We start from the raw sequence: 16719 nt of genomic DNA, 5'->3' as shown, positions 1-16719 counted from the left end.
TTACACAGAAAAGGGGAGAAACTTTGGAAAAAATGACCACTTTATTACACGTCACATTTTATAAAATGAAGCAAAAAACCATCCAAGATGAAGCAATGGGAAAAAATTAAACAAAAACTGAATTGTGTTGATGTGTGTTAGATTATGTTAAGTGTTTAAATTCAGAAGGGCCTCATGCGTGGGTTAAGGGGTGGGGCTCTGTTGGGTGGTGTGATAGCTATGTCCAGGTAGTCTCCAATCTGGAAGCGCTGAGACTGCAACGTCATGGAGTCGTCTGCGCCCTTCCTGCCAGATATAGTGTTGCCGATATCTTTCAACCTGTAAGGGGGGGGGGACAGATAGAGGTTTTAATATACAATATATAAAAATTCACCAGGGGATAAAGCAAATGTCCAGCTCCAGAAGCCAAAACATTTGTGTAGTGGGATACACACCTGTACACTTTCCCTCTGGGGTCAGGAAAGACAATGGCAAAGCTGAAATGTGTCATTTTTTTCCTAGCGTCCGGATACACTTCCTTCACCAGGCTGGTCAGCTCCTTAAGAGTAGCGTCCATCCTGAAAAACACACACAGTCTTATAATCTCAACTTCAAACATTGCCAGATGTTCAATTGACTCGTCAAAATAAAGAGAGTAAAATGCTTGTGATCTCACCATGTGTATATCTGCAGTTCGCTGGAGGGAACGTTGCCACGCGCAAATTCATCTGCTCTGTGGTGTCGGCCGCTGTTGGTGGTGAATACTCGCAGCAGAAGGGGGCAGGTCTGCAGCAAAAATAAGCAATGAAAATACAATATTAGGAGATGTTAAAATGTAGATTTAAGCAAGCAGATATAAAAAAGTTAAAGGAACTTAATCTAAATATTTAAAATAGAGTGATTCCTGCAAATAATCCAATGTTGTCTCACCACAACAATTGAAATGAAACCCTGGATAGGAAGCCATTACAGACATACATAAATATTGGGACAACACAGTGCATTATGAAAGATGGCCCTGAAAAATATGGTATGCCATTAGCCTAGCTTGACAGTGGTGGGGCTTTTGATAATTACCGCCAACAAACCACAATGTGAAAATATATTGTACAACAGTTATTAATAACATTAGTATCCTTAGGTGTTGAATTTGATAAATAGTATTGATAGTATTTGAATGCGCAATTACACACTCACTGAACTAGCTTTAACCACCACTCATTAATCACAATATTCGTCACACCTGTGGATATCTCACTAACGTACGACTGTAAATATCGGGGGAACTACACTAACAGTGCGTTAAACCCACCATGACAACTGAACCGAGGTAAGCCACAAATATAGCAATGTACTCGTGTTTTCACATTTCCCATAGTAATATAGTATTAACTTAATATAGCGGTTTCGTAAAAAACAACATTTTCCTAGCTTCCGATGTTTCGGCATGCTAGCACTTACGCTAGCACTAGCACGCTGCAGAGGCTACGTTACTATCCAACCGCCTTGTATTTACTGGTGGTGAAGAGACCTTACAAATACACCAAGGGTCGGTGAATATGCAAGCCAAGGAAACATTTCGTGCATATGTACTTATGTTTTGCAGTCTTCAACGTATGTTAAACAGTCTCCAAACTGTTAGCAATTGGGGCTAGCGGCGCTAGGTAACGTTAGCTCACCATAGAGCTAACGAGCTAACGTAAACAAGCTAACGTTGTATCGGACTTTAGACTGTAACTTGCTGTATACCTTTTCTCGGTCAATGGGCTTCTCTGGTTCCTTCTTGATTTCTTCTTGGGTGATCCTTGATTCTAGGGCCATTGTTACTTTCTGTCCTTATTTAAATGCACTTAGGTAACGGAATTCTACCACCTTGCTCGGATATTTTTTCGTAGCTGGTGCAGAAACAATCGACTGGCCGTTTCCGTTTCCGCACTCGTTTTTGGCTGACTCTAACCACTGCAAAATAAACGCCCTCTGCTGTTTCGGAGTGAGAAACACTGTGTCATTTTGCACCTGGAATAATATGATGTTTTTCTTTATTATCAAACTTGTTTAAGTCTGAGATTTACCTGTACTCTTTCCGTAATAAGGACATACTTCATTAAAGCAACCGTGCTTACACGAACCATATTGGATTTTTGTAAAGCAACAAACAAAAATATATCAATACACAAACATACACAAGTCTGTATTTTTAAGATAATTATTAAGACCATGATTGTGTGTATTAGATTAGGTTTATATGAGGGTCAGTGAAATGTATTTCTGTAGCTCTACATTCATATATTTTACATTTCCCTTCTACGTTATTACATTCCCATCACAAAGGAAAACAAATTAACTTGTGTTTTCCCAATTTAAGCCACAAATCCGCCAAGTGTATTGTTTTGGTTTTCTAAAGTAAGATATATATGCTTGAGAAGTTATATTGTAATTATTGTTTGTTTGTGTTTGAGCTTCCATGCCAGCGTCTTCCCACTCATCATATTAAATGTCTGCCTAGAAATCCTCTCTCCAAATTCGACCCTGAAAATAGTTTTCTGTTCAAGAAAGACGATCTGCAAGTTGCACAAATCATAAGGATGTCTGGCAGACTTTAATACAGCAAAGTGGCCAAGTCCACCAACAGAAGTGGACAGTCACATGCTGCTCCCCCTCACTCATTACAGTGTGTGTGTGTGTGTGTGTGTGTGTGTGTGTGAGTGTGGCTTTCTTGGAAACATATATGTGAGTGTAGTACAGTGTGTGTATTCTGACACTGGCCCCCTCTGTTCTCCTCTTGGCCACGCTGATCAGGATCTACTCTAACAATCAGCTCTATTTACCTCTCCCTTTCTCGCTTCACTTTGTGTGAGCCGCTGCAAACAATCCCCCAGCCTCTCTCCCTCTGTTTCTCTCTTTAGCTCTGTCCTGACTGAGAGATCAAACAGTGGGTCTTTGAATCCGGTCCTGCCATTGGTATCCATTCATTGATATGCATCAGGACTTAGTGTTATTCTGATAATGACTCTATTAGAATCACTGACGCCCTCTCTGTTTGTGCCCTGGAGATCCTTGCAGCTCATGGTAGAGCAATGTTACATACAGTGATGGGAGGCAGAGAATACACATTGTATTTGTTGATGTATGCTTCTGTTCTCATGTTGTGAATCTGTGTAGTCATTTTGCGTGTCTTTGCAGTGTAGTTTTGATCTCTTTGTAGTCATTTTATATTTCTTTGTGGTTACTTTATGTCTCCTCTTGGTTGGTACCACGATGGCCTCGGACCTCTGCACAAGTCTTCATTTAGATCTGTGACAAACCACAATGTAAACTGAGGAAGTTGGTGTTACTCCCACACTTCAACAAACAGTGGAGAAATATCATCGGCCACAGTCATTAGCAGCACACAGAGCACACTGTGCTGCTGCCAAGTCCTGGTCGGACTCTGAAAAGATGGTTTAACTTCCTACCTGTGTCCTGTTACAGTCACAAAGGGAACTCACACACACCTGCGTTAAACTCCAGTACAAATGTGTATTATTATTAAAACAATATCATGACATGTCACTCTGCTTCTTTCATTGTGCCCACTATTTCCTTCATGATTTTCCACTAACATTTAGCTGGTTTTCATCATTCACAAAACAATCCAACGATCCATTGACAGAGACAAAAACAGCATACAGTAACAGTGGTCTCTAATCAGTGTCCTGTGCATTGAAATACAATCAAAATCCCACAATTTTGATTGGCCAAAACATGGTAAAAACATTCCTAGTGCGAGGTTTTATTTTGAAAGTCTCACAGGAAGTCTCCTCATTCTGTTCTCACTGACTTGTCCCTGGAGGCGCATCTTTTATTTCCCGCAAAGGAAGGAGCAGCTGCAGGTTTGTGTTTTCTCAATATATAATACTCAGTACATTCAATTGCATTTTATTTCCATGATGGGAGAGTGACCTTATCCTTTGTGTCCGTGTTAGAAAAGGACAATGTGGAACATGTTCCTGCAAACAACCTGACTCTGCAGACATAAGGTGAGAAAAGTACTTTTTCTCTTTGGTTGACTTTTATTATCATCATTAATTATTAATATATAGGGTATTTTTGGAGGGTGTTTAATAAATGGAAACTCTTCATGAATATTCCATGATATGGATACAATAGCTGCTCAGTGAATCAATGGTTGTATGTGAATGGTGATGCTCAGGGAGGACTGTAGTAGTGTGGGTCAGTACAGTGTGTTCAGTGTGTTTCTTCGTGGAATGGGCTCGGTTCAGTACAGTCCACAGTGGGCAGAGAGGTTCATCAGTTCACATGGAGTCTGGCACTGGGCCTTCTCTCTTCCTCCTCTCACTCTCATTCCTTCACATCCTCTTCTTCCTTCAAACTTCTCTTTTGTTTCATTGCCTGTCTCTGCAGCTTTTATCTCTTGCCACTGCCTGCCTTCTCAATTTCCCTCAGTGTTGCTGTCAGATGTGTAGTTCAAACAAACCAGCCGAACCTGGTACATAACTCCACTTTTGTACTGACGGGTCATTATTGTGTCGTAATTCTCCTTTTTCTTTGACTGTGTCCATAGGATGTCTTGGCCGATTCTCTACGCTCAGTTAGTCGGAGCTAACCGCCACTCCACCAGCCTTGGCAAAGTCTGGCTCTCGGTGCTCTTTATTTTCCGAGTCATGGTGCTGGTTGTTGCCGCTGAGAGCGTCTGGGGGGACGAGCAGTCTGACTTCACCTGCAACACACTACAGGTAGGGCCCCCATGAGAAAGAATACAACATATATAAAGGAACTTCACTGATGTGCGTCGTTGAAACAATCTGTGTGTGTCTGTGTTGCAGCCCGGCTGTGAAAACGTGTGCTATGATCAGTTCTTCCCTGTTTCCCACATCCGTCTGTGGTGTCTTCAGCTTCTCTTTGTCTCCACACCACCGCTCCTGGTCACAATGTATGTGGTCTATAGGAACCACCGTGACAGGAAGAGGCTCCTTGAGGTGTGTGTACTGTTGGATGTCTCTGCTGTTAATGCAGGACACAGACATACTGTTCAGCCTTTGGCAAGTTATCCCATATATTTGGTAGTTATGTCTTAGTTGTGTCATTTCATCACGCTATGTTACATATTGTGTTACAGGGTTCAGGTAGATCTAGTTTCCTCAGCAACAAAAGCCAAGAGGAAGATTTGGACACTCTGAAGAGACGGAGACTCCCAATAGCTGGTGCCCTCTGGTGGACGTACGCCTTCAGCCTGGTGTTCAGGCTGCTGTTTGAAGGAGGCTTCATGTAAGCTCTGCAATTTTCTGTGTCCCATATTACTGGTTTGATATAATCGCACCAGTTTGCATCTGTTTTGTCTCTCCAGGTATGCATTATACGTAGTGTATGATGGTTTCCATATGCCTCGACTGGTGCAGTGTGACCAATGGCCGTGTCCTAACCTGGTGGACTGCTTCATCTCACGCCCCACGGAAAAAACCATCTTCACTGTTTTCATGGCGACTTCTTCCTCTATCTGCATGGTCCTCAACATGGCTGAACTGTCTTATCTTGTAGCAAAGGCTGTCACTAGGTAGAGGCATTAATTAGTCAGGTGATTAATTAAAGTTGGAGGTCCTGAATCCTTTTTCTAGGTAATCAAAAGGCAGGGAGTCTTTAAATGCTTGACAACCTCTTTTTTTTCAGAAGTCTCTGTGGTCAAAAGGAGAGGAAAAGAAGATCCAGCCGAGAGAGGATGCATAATAAGACAAATCAGAAACTGGCCTCAGCCTGAGGAAGCAGCAACAAGGTAGACGATATGTGAAGAAGCAAGGTTCTCATATGAATGATTAAGAACATTTATTAATGCAACTCAAAAAGTGAACATTTTCTATGATACATTCAAGGGTTGGAGAGAATGGAAACTGTGTATTTTATATGATACTGACAGAATTATAGGTTAAAACTTCAATTGATTGAATGCACTTCTTACTTTTGTAGCACAAATAAAGTTTCAGCTTATCCTACCTATATGTTACTCCAAGTGTTTGATTTAATAACCGCATGATAACAATAATATTCCTGGCTGGGAATCTGACTTAACTGTGCATTTGCTTCGTTGCAAATTATTTAGTGTCAACTTTAAAACTAAAACCTGCATCACACAGAATAGAGACACATAGAGTCAAAGCCATTAACATGCATTAACATACACTGTAACAGGATAAACCCTGTACTGTATTCTCATTTATATCAGATGCATGGAGTGGTATTGACCTCTGTTGACCTCTGCTGGTGGACCATGGTGCAACACCTGTGAAGAGGTCCCCCCCCCCAGAGAGAGTCACTGACATACAAGAAGAACTTATGTCACCCCATAACAACTAACCATGGTGAGAGAGAAAAACCCTGACAGCTTCTTATACAGATGCAGAATTGTGACTTTGTTACTTGCTATGCAGATTTTGTTTTTCTCTACATTTTCACTAATCTCTCTCATTTTTGCATATTTCCATTAAATCTTGGCCACATATGATATGATATCCTTACTACTGCAACAACTTCAGTGCAGTGAGGGAAAGGAACTGTTGCTATATATGCGGTGTTACTATAGTTTAAGTTAAGTCATGCACACATAATTATCACTTTTACTTTTGGTTCATTTTGATGTTATTTTTGATACAGCACTCGTACTCATAATAGAGTATTTACATTGTACCTTAACTTCTTCCTACCTTGCTTCTGTGACGATAATACCTTTACAGAACTTCTAAAATGCTATCATTGTCCCTTCTAACCTGCCCTCCTATGGCAGTAATATTCAAACTAACAATAATAATAATATTTTTAAGCAGTTTTATAAATCTGAGTAGTTTTAAACACTGTTTTTTTTAGATGAGGCTTGTCAGTGTTGTGATGGAGTGACTCTACTTTCACATACACACACACGCGCATAAAAGCACGCACCTTTCCCCCATCACCCCCCTCGTGCGCCCCTTGCACGGGGACACCAATGTGTGACAGTGGCGGATGGCCCTGGCCACGCGGGACGCAGCCGCTCCGCTTCGCCTTCGCTAGACTGGCCTCGCGTCTTTTTTTACTCCCTCTCTCACCCTCCCTCTCTCCCTCTGTAACTCTCTCTCTCTCTCTGTCTCTCTCTCTCTCCCTCTCTCTCTCTCTCTCTCTCTCTCTCTCTAATCTCACCTACTCCTCGTTACGCCCGCCGGTGGGAGTAAAAACAGAAGAAGAAGAAGAAGAAAAAGAAGAAGAGAGAAGGAGCTGCAGGAGGATCCGTGTTTCAGAGGAGAGCGGTAAGCAGGTGTAGGCTGCAGTGATGGTGTTGGGGAGTGGGAGGGAAGAGGAGGGATTATCACCCTTCCACCTGCTGGATTAGGAGCACCTCTCATGCTGCATTCACTTCCCTGTGGGAAAGACAGCAGACAGGAAGCCATTAATATTTCCTAGGATCATTTTTTTTACATAGAAGCTTGGACATCTTTTAAATGGAGAGATTTTGTGTTTTCAATAATAATCACAATTATTCTTAAAACACACCAAACTGGGTCCTGGATATTAAATTAGGATGTGTTATACACTGTCAATTAGCTTGTCTCCCCATGACCAGCCATCCTTAGGATGCTCATGAATTGCTGAACTTTTTGCGATTTTTCGAACAAGCTAGATCATCAAAGTTGGTAAAGCCAAGAATTTCTGTCGTACAAAATATGTTATCTTAATATTTTCTATGTAATACTAAAAACCAGTGTTCCTAGAGGGCGATTTATGATTCCTATGTAATGCCCATCAGAATGCATTGCAGCTCTTAACCACCCTGTTGTTTTCCCAGTGGATGTTACTTTCTCTGGGCCATAGCTTTACATTTGACTCCCTGATTGACTCTAGCTCCTCGTAGATCTTTATCTAAATTTAAAGAACTGTTGACGTGCTTTTATAAGCTGTATTGTACTTTAACACACATTCAGCATCTTCATTTATTTGTGGTATTGCACACGTTTAACCTTTATGCTTCTTTATCACCTCCACGCTCCTTGTACAGCTTAATGAATTGTTCTCAAATATTGTACTCCTTTATACACTGAATGCACTTTTACACGTGTGCTTTCTGTGTATCCTTCAACACTTGTTGACCCAAAGTCATAATCAGGCTCTAGCATCATGTCCTTGTGTGAATCAGCTATGTTAGCCTTCCTATGTTAAAAAACCTCATTTATGATGTTTATGGACGTGCATCTAACATCAGCCTCTATGATTGACTGTAATAAAACAGAATAGTGTTTCATGTGAGCATTGCCACTGTCCACATATCTTAAAAAAGGTTTTCAGGGTGCAAGCGGCAGGCCAAGAGTTAACTGTTTGGGCTGTTTTAGCACAAAGACCTCTGATCCATCAAAAGCACACGGCAGCCCGGACAATGTCCATCTGGCAGCTTCTCTATTGTCTGTCTTGACAGATGGTATTTCATCAGGTCAACACATCATGTACATGTACACATACCACTGTTAGATTGGCGTTTCAGTAGACAGTAACATCAGACATGTTATTATCTGTTACAGCAGATTTAGGGTGTGGTCAGAATGTTTCTGGACTTAAGCAGAAATATATCAGTATGGGAAAGTGGATTTAAAAACGTGTATTCTATTAAAGCGACAATATTACAGAGCACAACTTCATTTGACTTCCTTTCAGTGCTTTTTCAGACCCCTTATCTACTTCTTGTGAGCGTAAATAAAACAGAAGTCTTGGGATTACCTTAAATGTTAGAAATTAAATAGGTTATAAATAGCTTCAGATTGGTGTGGTACTGTAAGGTTGAGTCTGTGTGTTTGCGCGTGTGTATATATCAGTCGATCCCAGGCTAACATTTGCCCTCCTCAGCATTCCTGGGATGTGATGAGTCCAGCATTCAACCGGGACCACCTGTTATCCACTCATTCACTTCCCACAGATGGCCGACCATTGTCCACTAGCCAGCCTGCTCTGCGACACACACAAACACAAATTCACACAAATAGATGCACGTCTGTAAGTGATTTAACATTTGGATAAAATAAGAAAGGCATGCACAAACCAATTTTCCTTACATGCATAAATACACACTCATAGGATCACATACAGATGTACCAAAGCTCCAGACTCATTCCTTATATTATTAGGAATACTCAACACAGACTGTAACTGTCAATGCTTGCTCAAACATGATGAACGGGGAAACCAGAACCCTTCAGAAACCAGCATCTTGTACCGTTCGCCTACGTATTCTGCTTTATTTATGTTTGAAAATGACATATTTTCATGTTGACCTGATCATTTCTTCTCTCCTTTCCAGATCCAGATAGTTTTTCTTCTGATATCTGGTCGATGGATTTATCACTGACAATACAACTATATTTTAGTAAGTCTGCTTTCCCTGGCCAATCTGGTGCCTGTGGTGCTGAAAGTTGCAGTTGTTTCAAATGACTTTGTCTTGTTTTCTCTCCAGGCTAGAGAATCGACTGAAGCATGGGTGACTGGAGCTTTCTAGGGCGGCTGCTGGAGAATGCTCAAGAACACTCCACTGTGATTGGAAAGGTGACTGATTGACCTTTGATTAAATAGACAAATAAGAAACGATCACATTAGCTGCTGGGTTTTTTAATCCTTCCATCCTTCCTCCCCAGGTTTGGCTTACCGTCCTCTTCATCTTCCGCATCTTGGTTCTGGGCGCAGCAGCCGAAGAGGTTTGGGGCGACGAGCAGTCGGACTTTACTTGTAACACGCAGCAGCCCGGTTGCGAGAACGTCTGCTATGACGAGGCCTTCCCCATCTCCCACATTCGCTTTTGGGTGCTGCAGATCATCTTTGTCTCCACGCCCACCCTCATCTACCTGGGTCATGTGTTGCACATAGTCCGCATGGAGGAGAAGAGGAGGGAGAGGGAGGAGGAGCTCAGAAAGGCCGGACGGCACCAGGAAGACCACGACCCGCTCTATCACAATGGAGTCGGTGATGGAGGAGGAGGTGGTGGGAAGAAAGAGAAGCCGCCTATTCGCGATGAGCACGGGAAGATCCGTATCCGCGGAGCATTACTGAGGACCTACATCTTCAACATCATCTTCAAGACTCTGTTTGAGGTGGGCTTCATCCTGGGACAGTACTTCCTCTACGGCTTCCACCTGAGGCCGCTCTATAAATGTGGCCGCTGGCCCTGCCCCAATACGGTGGACTGCTTCATCTCCAGGTTAGAAAGTCAGAGTTTATGTTTGAGTGTTCACTTCCATGCGATTTTTGCAGAAACAAACATTAAAAACTAAAGTACTTGGAGAGCACGGACCAGGCCGATTCCATGAGATCATTTCTTTAATCCTGCTTTGTCAACAAACCAACCAAAATCACAAGATTCTTGTCATGGGTGAATTGATTTAAGTCTGTTGTACTAATGTCTTCTTTTTATACATCTGTTGTCGCAGGCCCACTGAAAAGACAATCTTCATTATCTTCATGCTGGTGGTTGCCTGCGTGTCTCTGGCCCTCAACCTGCTGGAGATCTACCACCTGGGCTGGAAGAAGGTCAAGCAGGGGGTCAGCAGTGAGTCCATCCCGGAGCAGACGTCTCCCACGGTTCTCGACCGTTTGCCGACTTACGCCTGCGTGAACGTGATAGGGGGTGGAGCAGTGGAGGGCAGGGCCTACAGTCCAGCCGAAGCCTCCCCTGCAGTGGTCTCTGTGCCCGCTCAACTAAAGATGGACGAGTTCCACCCAGACGACTTCCTGTTGGAGGCCCTGCCCACTTCCTTTTATGGTGAGAGAGGGAGTGCCGGGGGCCGCAGTCAGCTGATGGAGATGGAGCAGAACTGGAGCAACATGGCGCTGGAGATCCACAATCTGGAAGGACAAAACTCCTCCTCCTACCCTCCTCATCTGCCCTCTCTTCCCACCACCTCCAACTCCTCTCGTCACGAGGAGAGCACCCCGCCACTTCCAGATGGGGAGGAACACTCTGAGTTTCCTACACTTCCTCGCCACACCCCTCTCTCCCCCCTCGCACCGGAGGAGGTGGTGGATAAAGAAACTACATCGCCTGAAATGGTCCCACATGACGACTACACCGTGGTAACCAGGGCAGAGATGCACCAGCCTCCTGCTTCTCCCGCGACAAACATCCGGAAGCCGAGTCGGGCCTTCAGGAGTTGCGGCGTCCGAGCTCGCCCCGACGACCTGGCAGTGTAGCTAACACACATACACACACACACACACACAAACACACACACACACACACACACACACACACACAAACACACACACACACACACACACACACACACACACACACACACACACACACACACACACACACACACACACACACACACACACACACACACACACACACACACACTTACACAACCATGCAGACATGCTGTGTACATGTAGAAAACACTTAGAGTCTGCCCTCCAGCTAATGACATGCCTGCATGAGGAAAACACTGTTAGTTTGGAGGGGGCTGCTCCTTTAATCTCAGAATTATGAAGTAGAAGTAGAAATAGTTTAAACATCATAGTTGATACGTGCAATTAAAATACTGTATGTAAAATGAACAGGAAGGAGATTCAGAAATAAAAAGAGTACTTACAAAAATAAGTTAAGCAAGAAATAAGCCAACATAAAAAAGCTAGCTAGTCGTATAGATCTTTTTCTCTCACTCAGAAAATGTGTGAATTACCACCTTTTTTTGTATTAATCCTTGAAACATACCATCAGCATATATATATATATATATATATATATATAGTCAGCTCAAATAAGAAGAGGTTATAGTGATGAGGATGATGATGATGCTGGTTGGATTAATATATAAGTTGGGAGCGTAGAGGCAGCGATGCTATATTCCTTTAGTTTCACCTCTCCTTTATTTCTTTGCTGGGAGACATGGGAGGAGAGGTTTGCACTTTTGTTTCTTTATTTTTATTTTTTACCGTGACGTGAGGATGGAGCCGAACAGTTTGTGTGTCCTGTCCAAATCTGTCGCGCTCACACAGCCTGGAGTTTCAATGAAGAGAGGGACGCTCCGAGGTCCCACCCTGAGACAGTGTGTGTGTGTGTGTGTGTGTGTGTGTGTGTGTGTGTGTGTGTGTGTGTGTGTGTGTGTGTGTGTGTGTGTGTGTGTGTGTGTGTGTGTGTGTGTGTGTGTGTGTGTGTGTGTGTGTGTGTGTGTGTGTGTGTGTGTGTGTGTGTAGCTTAATTATGTTTCAGTGTTATAAAAATGACATCTCTGCAGTTACATCAGGGTAAACTATGAAGTATATAAATATGTAAATATATTCAAAGTATTGAGAGGCACCAAAGGATGTTTAACACAAACTGGCCCCACAGGTCACTTTATGCAAAAATCCAATGTGAGAGGACTTGAGGTATTTTTAAATATTACACGATCGAGCGCCTTAACTACGTCTACAGCAATTTGAAGCTCTGCAGCTTGAACCAATCAGTTCCCCTTCTTTCGGATGCTTGTGTTTGCAGTGTGTTACAGAGCTGTCGAGTGCCCCTAGCTGATCTGTAGGAGGACTCTAGGTTATTTTTCTAGACTAGAATTAGATTATACTGTAGCTTTTAGATTTTTTGGAAAAAAAAGAAAGCGATATGATCTAAAAAACTTTTATTTCTCTGTCAGTTCTTAACAGACATCCCACATAGGAGTGTTCATTTGTTCCTGTTCTTCTTATTAATTCCTGCCAAAAGAAAACCAAACAGAAAATGGCTGATATAAATTTACAGCTTTAATTTATCAAATCTAATTCTGAATGCTTTCATTCAGGAATTAAAATGCTCCCTATTAGCAAGACGACAAAGGTTTTAGGTTTTGGGCGAACATCATTCTGGGTTTGTATATCTTTGTGTTTCTCTCCGAGCAGAATATAGCTTTCATTTACTTGGAATAATACCAGAATAGTACCAGAGTGCTAGCATTCAAACACATAACCAAAACAACCCCACAAAAGTCTGATTCATTATGTTGACATTTCAAAATAAACAAAATGTTGTTTTTGTAGTTTAAAGTAATCTTAACTCAAGGTCCCCTTCCTCACCTTTTTCTGAAGCTTCAACCACATCTCACGGTCTTCACTGTGTATGTAGTTTTGTCCAGGTCTGGACAAACACTCTGAGAGTGACTAAGGAATGCTGCTCATCTGCATCCATGGCATCTCGGATCATCTATTAGCTCCATAGCTTGTGAAAACTTTGGTGGATTAAGCTCAGAGTTAGAATTAATAGTAACTTATAAATTGCTTATGTTAATGTATGTATGTTTATCACAAATTATTAACATTGTCAACTTTTGCACATTATCAAACTGATATTTATGAATTATCTATAGACATAGTTTGGTGGATTTCTTTCCAGTGTTGATGCTCATCAAAGTCTCCTGAATGCAGCTTGATATTTAATGGACTGAGAGTGCTGACAGCCTTCTTATCTAACTCTTAGCCAATGAGCTTAATGTTTAACTCTTCTCTGAACATATGCATGTGTTTTTAGAGCTACCTTAAAAATTCCTCTTCATGCATTTTGCAAAGTTGTTGGCTTGTCACCCGTCTTATTGTCAAGAGACATGGGCCCGTTTTCATGAAATGGCTTGTCGTGAATAAAGAGCGTTGTTTGGCCAGAACTTGTGCTTTATGCACGGCTCTACTGAGTAAACAGGGCAGGAGAAGTTGAGAAGAGCTGCTGCAGATAATGGACACTGCTGATCATGTCAGATCAATGTTCGCTAATTCAGAAATGAGGGATATTGAGGTTTTTGGGAGCAGTTTTATTATTCGGAGCTGGCAAACTTTTGTTAAAACTCTTTGTGCTTTTCGTTAGCATTTACCAGGTCCGAGGGGCATTGTGCAGTTTGGCTCACACGGCTTATCAAACATGGTTGGTAGGATCTGCTCCAGCTGTGTTCTCCGGACTAAATGTTTGCCGTGTTGTTTGATCACTGTGTGGTCTCCCTTCAGTTAATTCAATAAGGCTTCATTTACAAGGCTTTTGGCACAGCACACTAGGTGTCAAGATGCCTTTTTAGAGCTCCAACTAGAATACCAACTTGAAACCATTGAACTTCTAGACACCAAATAAAACATGGGGTGACAAATGAGAGGCGGAGCTTCGATGTTGCTTCATTTTTTGCTTGGTCCAACCTTTATTTCCAAAGATATAAATATATATTTGCTTTTCGCTGACTCTGTTGAATGTTTACACGTGTCTGTTAGATCTTGGGTACCAAAAAACAGCTTCAACTAAATGTGGCAGCTGAAGCACGTTAGCTGTGATGTGTCAGATCTAACCAAAGATATTTGTGCCAAAGATCTCACAACACAGGATAGAACCTGTGAAGAGCCTCAACCCGAACCCTAACACCAACATTTTGAAACCCCTTTTATTATTCTGGGAAAGGACCACTCCCTTTAAAGAATATGATGTTGAGCTTTGTCTCTAAAAGCTCATTAGACTTATTTCCACCACTGAAACGTTCTGTTGTTCTTACAGTATGGTGACACAGATTTGCACAGTTAGATAGTAGTAGATCACTGTTAAGGGGATATGAAGAGAGTATAAGTAGAAGAGAAAAGGGGTGTCCTGGAGAAGGGATATTAACATATTTTTGTTTATTTATGGAAATAACAATATGAAATTAGACTTGGAGTGGACAAAAAGAACCTAAAGCGATTGTTCTTTTCAGTCCTCAATACTGATTGAGATACTTTTGGCTGTTCCAACTTTTCCGGATGTGGATGTGCCTTGAGTGAAAGATCCCGTGAAGACAAACAGAGGTTATGTGGAGGGATTTTCACGGCGCCCCCTTCAAGCAGGGACACAGACTTGCATGAGTTAGAAATGAAGAACCTCCCTGCTCTTTCTCCCGTTGTAAATCAACTGTCTTTGAAGAGAAGTGCCTTGCGTCTGAACCTTTTGTTAAAGAACATGTTGATGTAAATGTTCATTTACCTCAGATGTTTACAGAACTGTTACTGAATAAACTTTTTGTACCATACCTGTGTCTGTCATGGTTTGCTCTTTCTTCGTGGATTCTCTCCATCTCTCTTCTTGTGTTAAAAGAGTGTTCAATTAGCCTCTGTTATTAGTGTGCTGTGCTAGCAAAACTAAAATACAAGATTGTGCTTTACCAAGGTGATGTCTGGGAGTTTATTCAACAAGTTGTCATTGAAATGCGCTTTAAGGTCGTTGTACATTTTTGTGTTTTTTGCATATAAGCACAGATCTCCTTCACAATATGTCACAAGTGTACGAGCATTTGTATATTACAACGAGTAGTTGGCGTTGTGAATACAAACAAAACTACGGACACGCGGTTGAAGTTTTAAACACGTGGTTAATTTAATGACGTGTTTAAACAACAAAACTACAAAGTTATGTTCAGGAAAGTGTCATGATAACCATAGCTACATGAAGTATATTCAGTTACGTACGGAGGTTAAGCAGTAGACAAAATCAGTTTTACACAGGACTCACTAACACTGTACTCCTCAATGTTCTCGATTTTATACCATGGAATATTATTTCCAGAACAATTGCTCTGAACGTTTATTAGTGCTGGGTGAAATGCAGTTTGAACTAGCGCGTTATTCCTATGACAGTGTGGTTTGTTCAACATTAGTTCCACCTGGAATAAAGATACTACTAGCTGGATTGGGACATGTTCCTTAGATGTTCCCCAGGGACAAATCATTTCGGTGACCTTTTGGCCTTTCCTGTAATGCCACTTACCTGCCATCTCTACTTTTCCCCCCGAGAAGTTACAGAATCTAAATCAGACATTGGAGTTGAATGTTTGGATCAGAAATTGAACAAAAGAAAACAATGTTTAATATCTAAGCTTCAGTCATTAGTATTACTCGATAGCTGGCAGCTGTGTGTGTGCCATGGAACCAGTCCGTATTGTCTGCTATGCATGTGTGTATCTGCGGTGGTGTTTCTATGTGCACATGAATTTGTGTTCCGGTGCGAGTGTGGGTGTGTGTGTGTGTGTGTGTGTGTGTGTGTGTGCTGTGTCCTCATGGCCTCGCCCATTAAGCTGTGCTGAGGCCAGCACTTCCTTTATGCGAGCTGAAAGTCCCAGGGATTTTGGCTGAACAAAACCCTCTCCAGAGAGTGAAAGGGCCTTGAATGCCTGCTAATGCCGTCCCCACCTCTGGACTGCAGGCTGTTGCCTACGTGACTATATGAACTGATGTGGGCATGATGGACAGTACGCAAAATACAGTATATCGTGATAACGGCGACTCGAATTACTACTGTTTTAAGACATTTTGGCCATTAACGTTTTGACTTTTGTCGAGTGGAAATTGAAAACTCACTTTGATGTTATGGAGACGGAAAAAATGGACATGAACTTAAATTTGAACACCCAACACAAATACAAGCAGATGATATCCGTTAAAAGCTAAACGTATATGTAAATAATGATAATAATTAAACATGTAACAATAATAAATACAAACATTTATACTATTAGTCAGAATAATAACACATGGGAAAAAGTCAAGAAATCTTAACAAAAATAGGAGCAGATCTGTGTGTGATTGTGATGCTGCTCAGCTGGACACATTTTCCCATTATGAAGCTTTTTATGTTTGCACTTCTGCTTTTAACCTTAAAGTTGAAGTTAACATGCCTCTGTTGAGTTTATTGTTATGATCCGGCCTCTTTATTGTAAAAACAACACTTGGTCCACGAGCAAGTTCTCCTGATTGAGGCCAGGCTGTGGAGCTTCACAC

General features: G+C 41.9%; 3 protein-coding genes across 5 annotated transcripts; 2 read left to right on the top strand and 1 right to left on the bottom strand.

Moving 5' to 3' along the window:
* Positions 1-22: 22 nt before the first annotated feature.
* On the bottom strand, positions 23-1934 carry sap18 (Sin3A-associated protein). Its single transcript, XM_063877589.1, has 4 exons — positions 1729-1934; positions 656-765; positions 435-557; positions 23-318 (listed from the first exon to the last, which is right to left on the bottom strand). The coding sequence occupies exons 1-4, from the start codon at positions 1798-1800 to the stop codon at positions 162-164; spliced, it is 462 nt and encodes a 153-aa protein (XP_063733659.1). The 5' UTR covers positions 1801-1934; the 3' UTR covers positions 23-161.
* A 1868-nt stretch (positions 1935-3802) lies between these two features.
* LOC134860782 (gap junction beta-6 protein-like) lies at positions 3803-6291 on the top strand. Of its 3 annotated transcripts, XM_063877586.1 has the most exons (8): positions 3803-3851; positions 3945-3998; positions 4544-4715; positions 4806-4958; positions 5099-5247; positions 5327-5533; positions 5647-5749; positions 6197-6291. In XM_063877586.1, exons 3-7 carry the CDS (start codon positions 4545-4547, stop codon positions 5732-5734), a joined length of 768 nt encoding a protein of 255 aa, XP_063733656.1. In that variant the 5' UTR covers positions 3803-3851; positions 3945-3998; position 4544; the 3' UTR covers positions 5735-5749; positions 6197-6291. The 3 variants fall into 3 exon arrangements, with proteins under 3 accessions (XP_063733656.1, XP_063733655.1, XP_063733657.1); XM_063877585.1 differs by lacking the exon at positions 6197-6291 and having other exon boundaries at positions 5647-5886; XM_063877587.1 differs by lacking the exon at positions 6197-6291 and having other exon boundaries at positions 5327-5554; positions 5647-5886.
* Positions 6292-6988: 697 nt separating this feature from the next.
* LOC134860931 (gap junction alpha-3 protein-like) lies at positions 6989-11180 on the top strand. Its single transcript, XM_063877810.1, has 5 exons — positions 6989-7250; positions 9287-9352; positions 9440-9528; positions 9618-10177; positions 10407-11180. Exons 3-5 carry the CDS (start codon positions 9460-9462, stop codon positions 11164-11166), a joined length of 1389 nt encoding a protein of 462 aa, XP_063733880.1. The 5' UTR covers positions 6989-7250; positions 9287-9352; positions 9440-9459; the 3' UTR covers positions 11167-11180.
* Positions 11181-16719: the final 5539 nt, after the last annotated feature.

This window comes from Eleginops maclovinus, chromosome 24 (assembly GCF_036324505.1).
Source record: "Eleginops maclovinus isolate JMC-PN-2008 ecotype Puerto Natales chromosome 24, JC_Emac_rtc_rv5, whole genome shotgun sequence".
NCBI lineage: Eukaryota > Metazoa > Chordata > Actinopteri > Perciformes > Eleginopidae > Eleginops > Eleginops maclovinus.
This window is presented reverse-complemented; position numbering and strand designations above follow the sequence as displayed.

Bases quoted from the DNA above. Each gene is read 5' to 3' on its own strand.
- sap18 (XM_063877589.1), bottom strand. From the start codon at position 1,800: ATGGCCCTAGAATCAAGGATCACCCAAGAAGAAATCAAGAAGGAACCA. The intron at 558-655 runs GTGAGATCACAA...TGTGTTTTTCAG, and splicing joins GAACTGCAGATATACACATG to GATGGACGCTACTCTTAAGG. The intron at 319-434 runs GTGTGTATCCCA...CCCCCCTTACAG, and splicing joins CCCAGAGGGAAAGTGTACAG to GTTGAAAGATATCGGCAACA.
- LOC134860782 (XM_063877586.1), top strand. From the start codon at position 4,545: ATGTCTTGGCCGATTCTCTACGCTCAGTTAGTCGGAGCTAACCGCCAC. The intron at 4,959-5,098 runs GTGTGTGTACTG...ATTGTGTTACAG, and splicing joins ACAGGAAGAGGCTCCTTGAG to GGTTCAGGTAGATCTAGTTT. The intron at 5,248-5,326 runs GTAAGCTCTGCA...TTGTCTCTCCAG, and splicing joins CTGTTTGAAGGAGGCTTCAT to GTATGCATTATACGTAGTGT.
- LOC134860931 (XM_063877810.1), top strand. From the start codon at position 9,460: ATGGGTGACTGGAGCTTTCTAGGGCGGCTGCTGGAGAATGCTCAAGAA. The intron at 9,529-9,617 runs GTGACTGATTGA...CTTCCTCCCCAG, and splicing joins ACTCCACTGTGATTGGAAAG to GTTTGGCTTACCGTCCTCTT. The intron at 10,178-10,406 runs GTTAGAAAGTCA...CTGTTGTCGCAG, and splicing joins GTGGACTGCTTCATCTCCAG to GCCCACTGAAAAGACAATCT.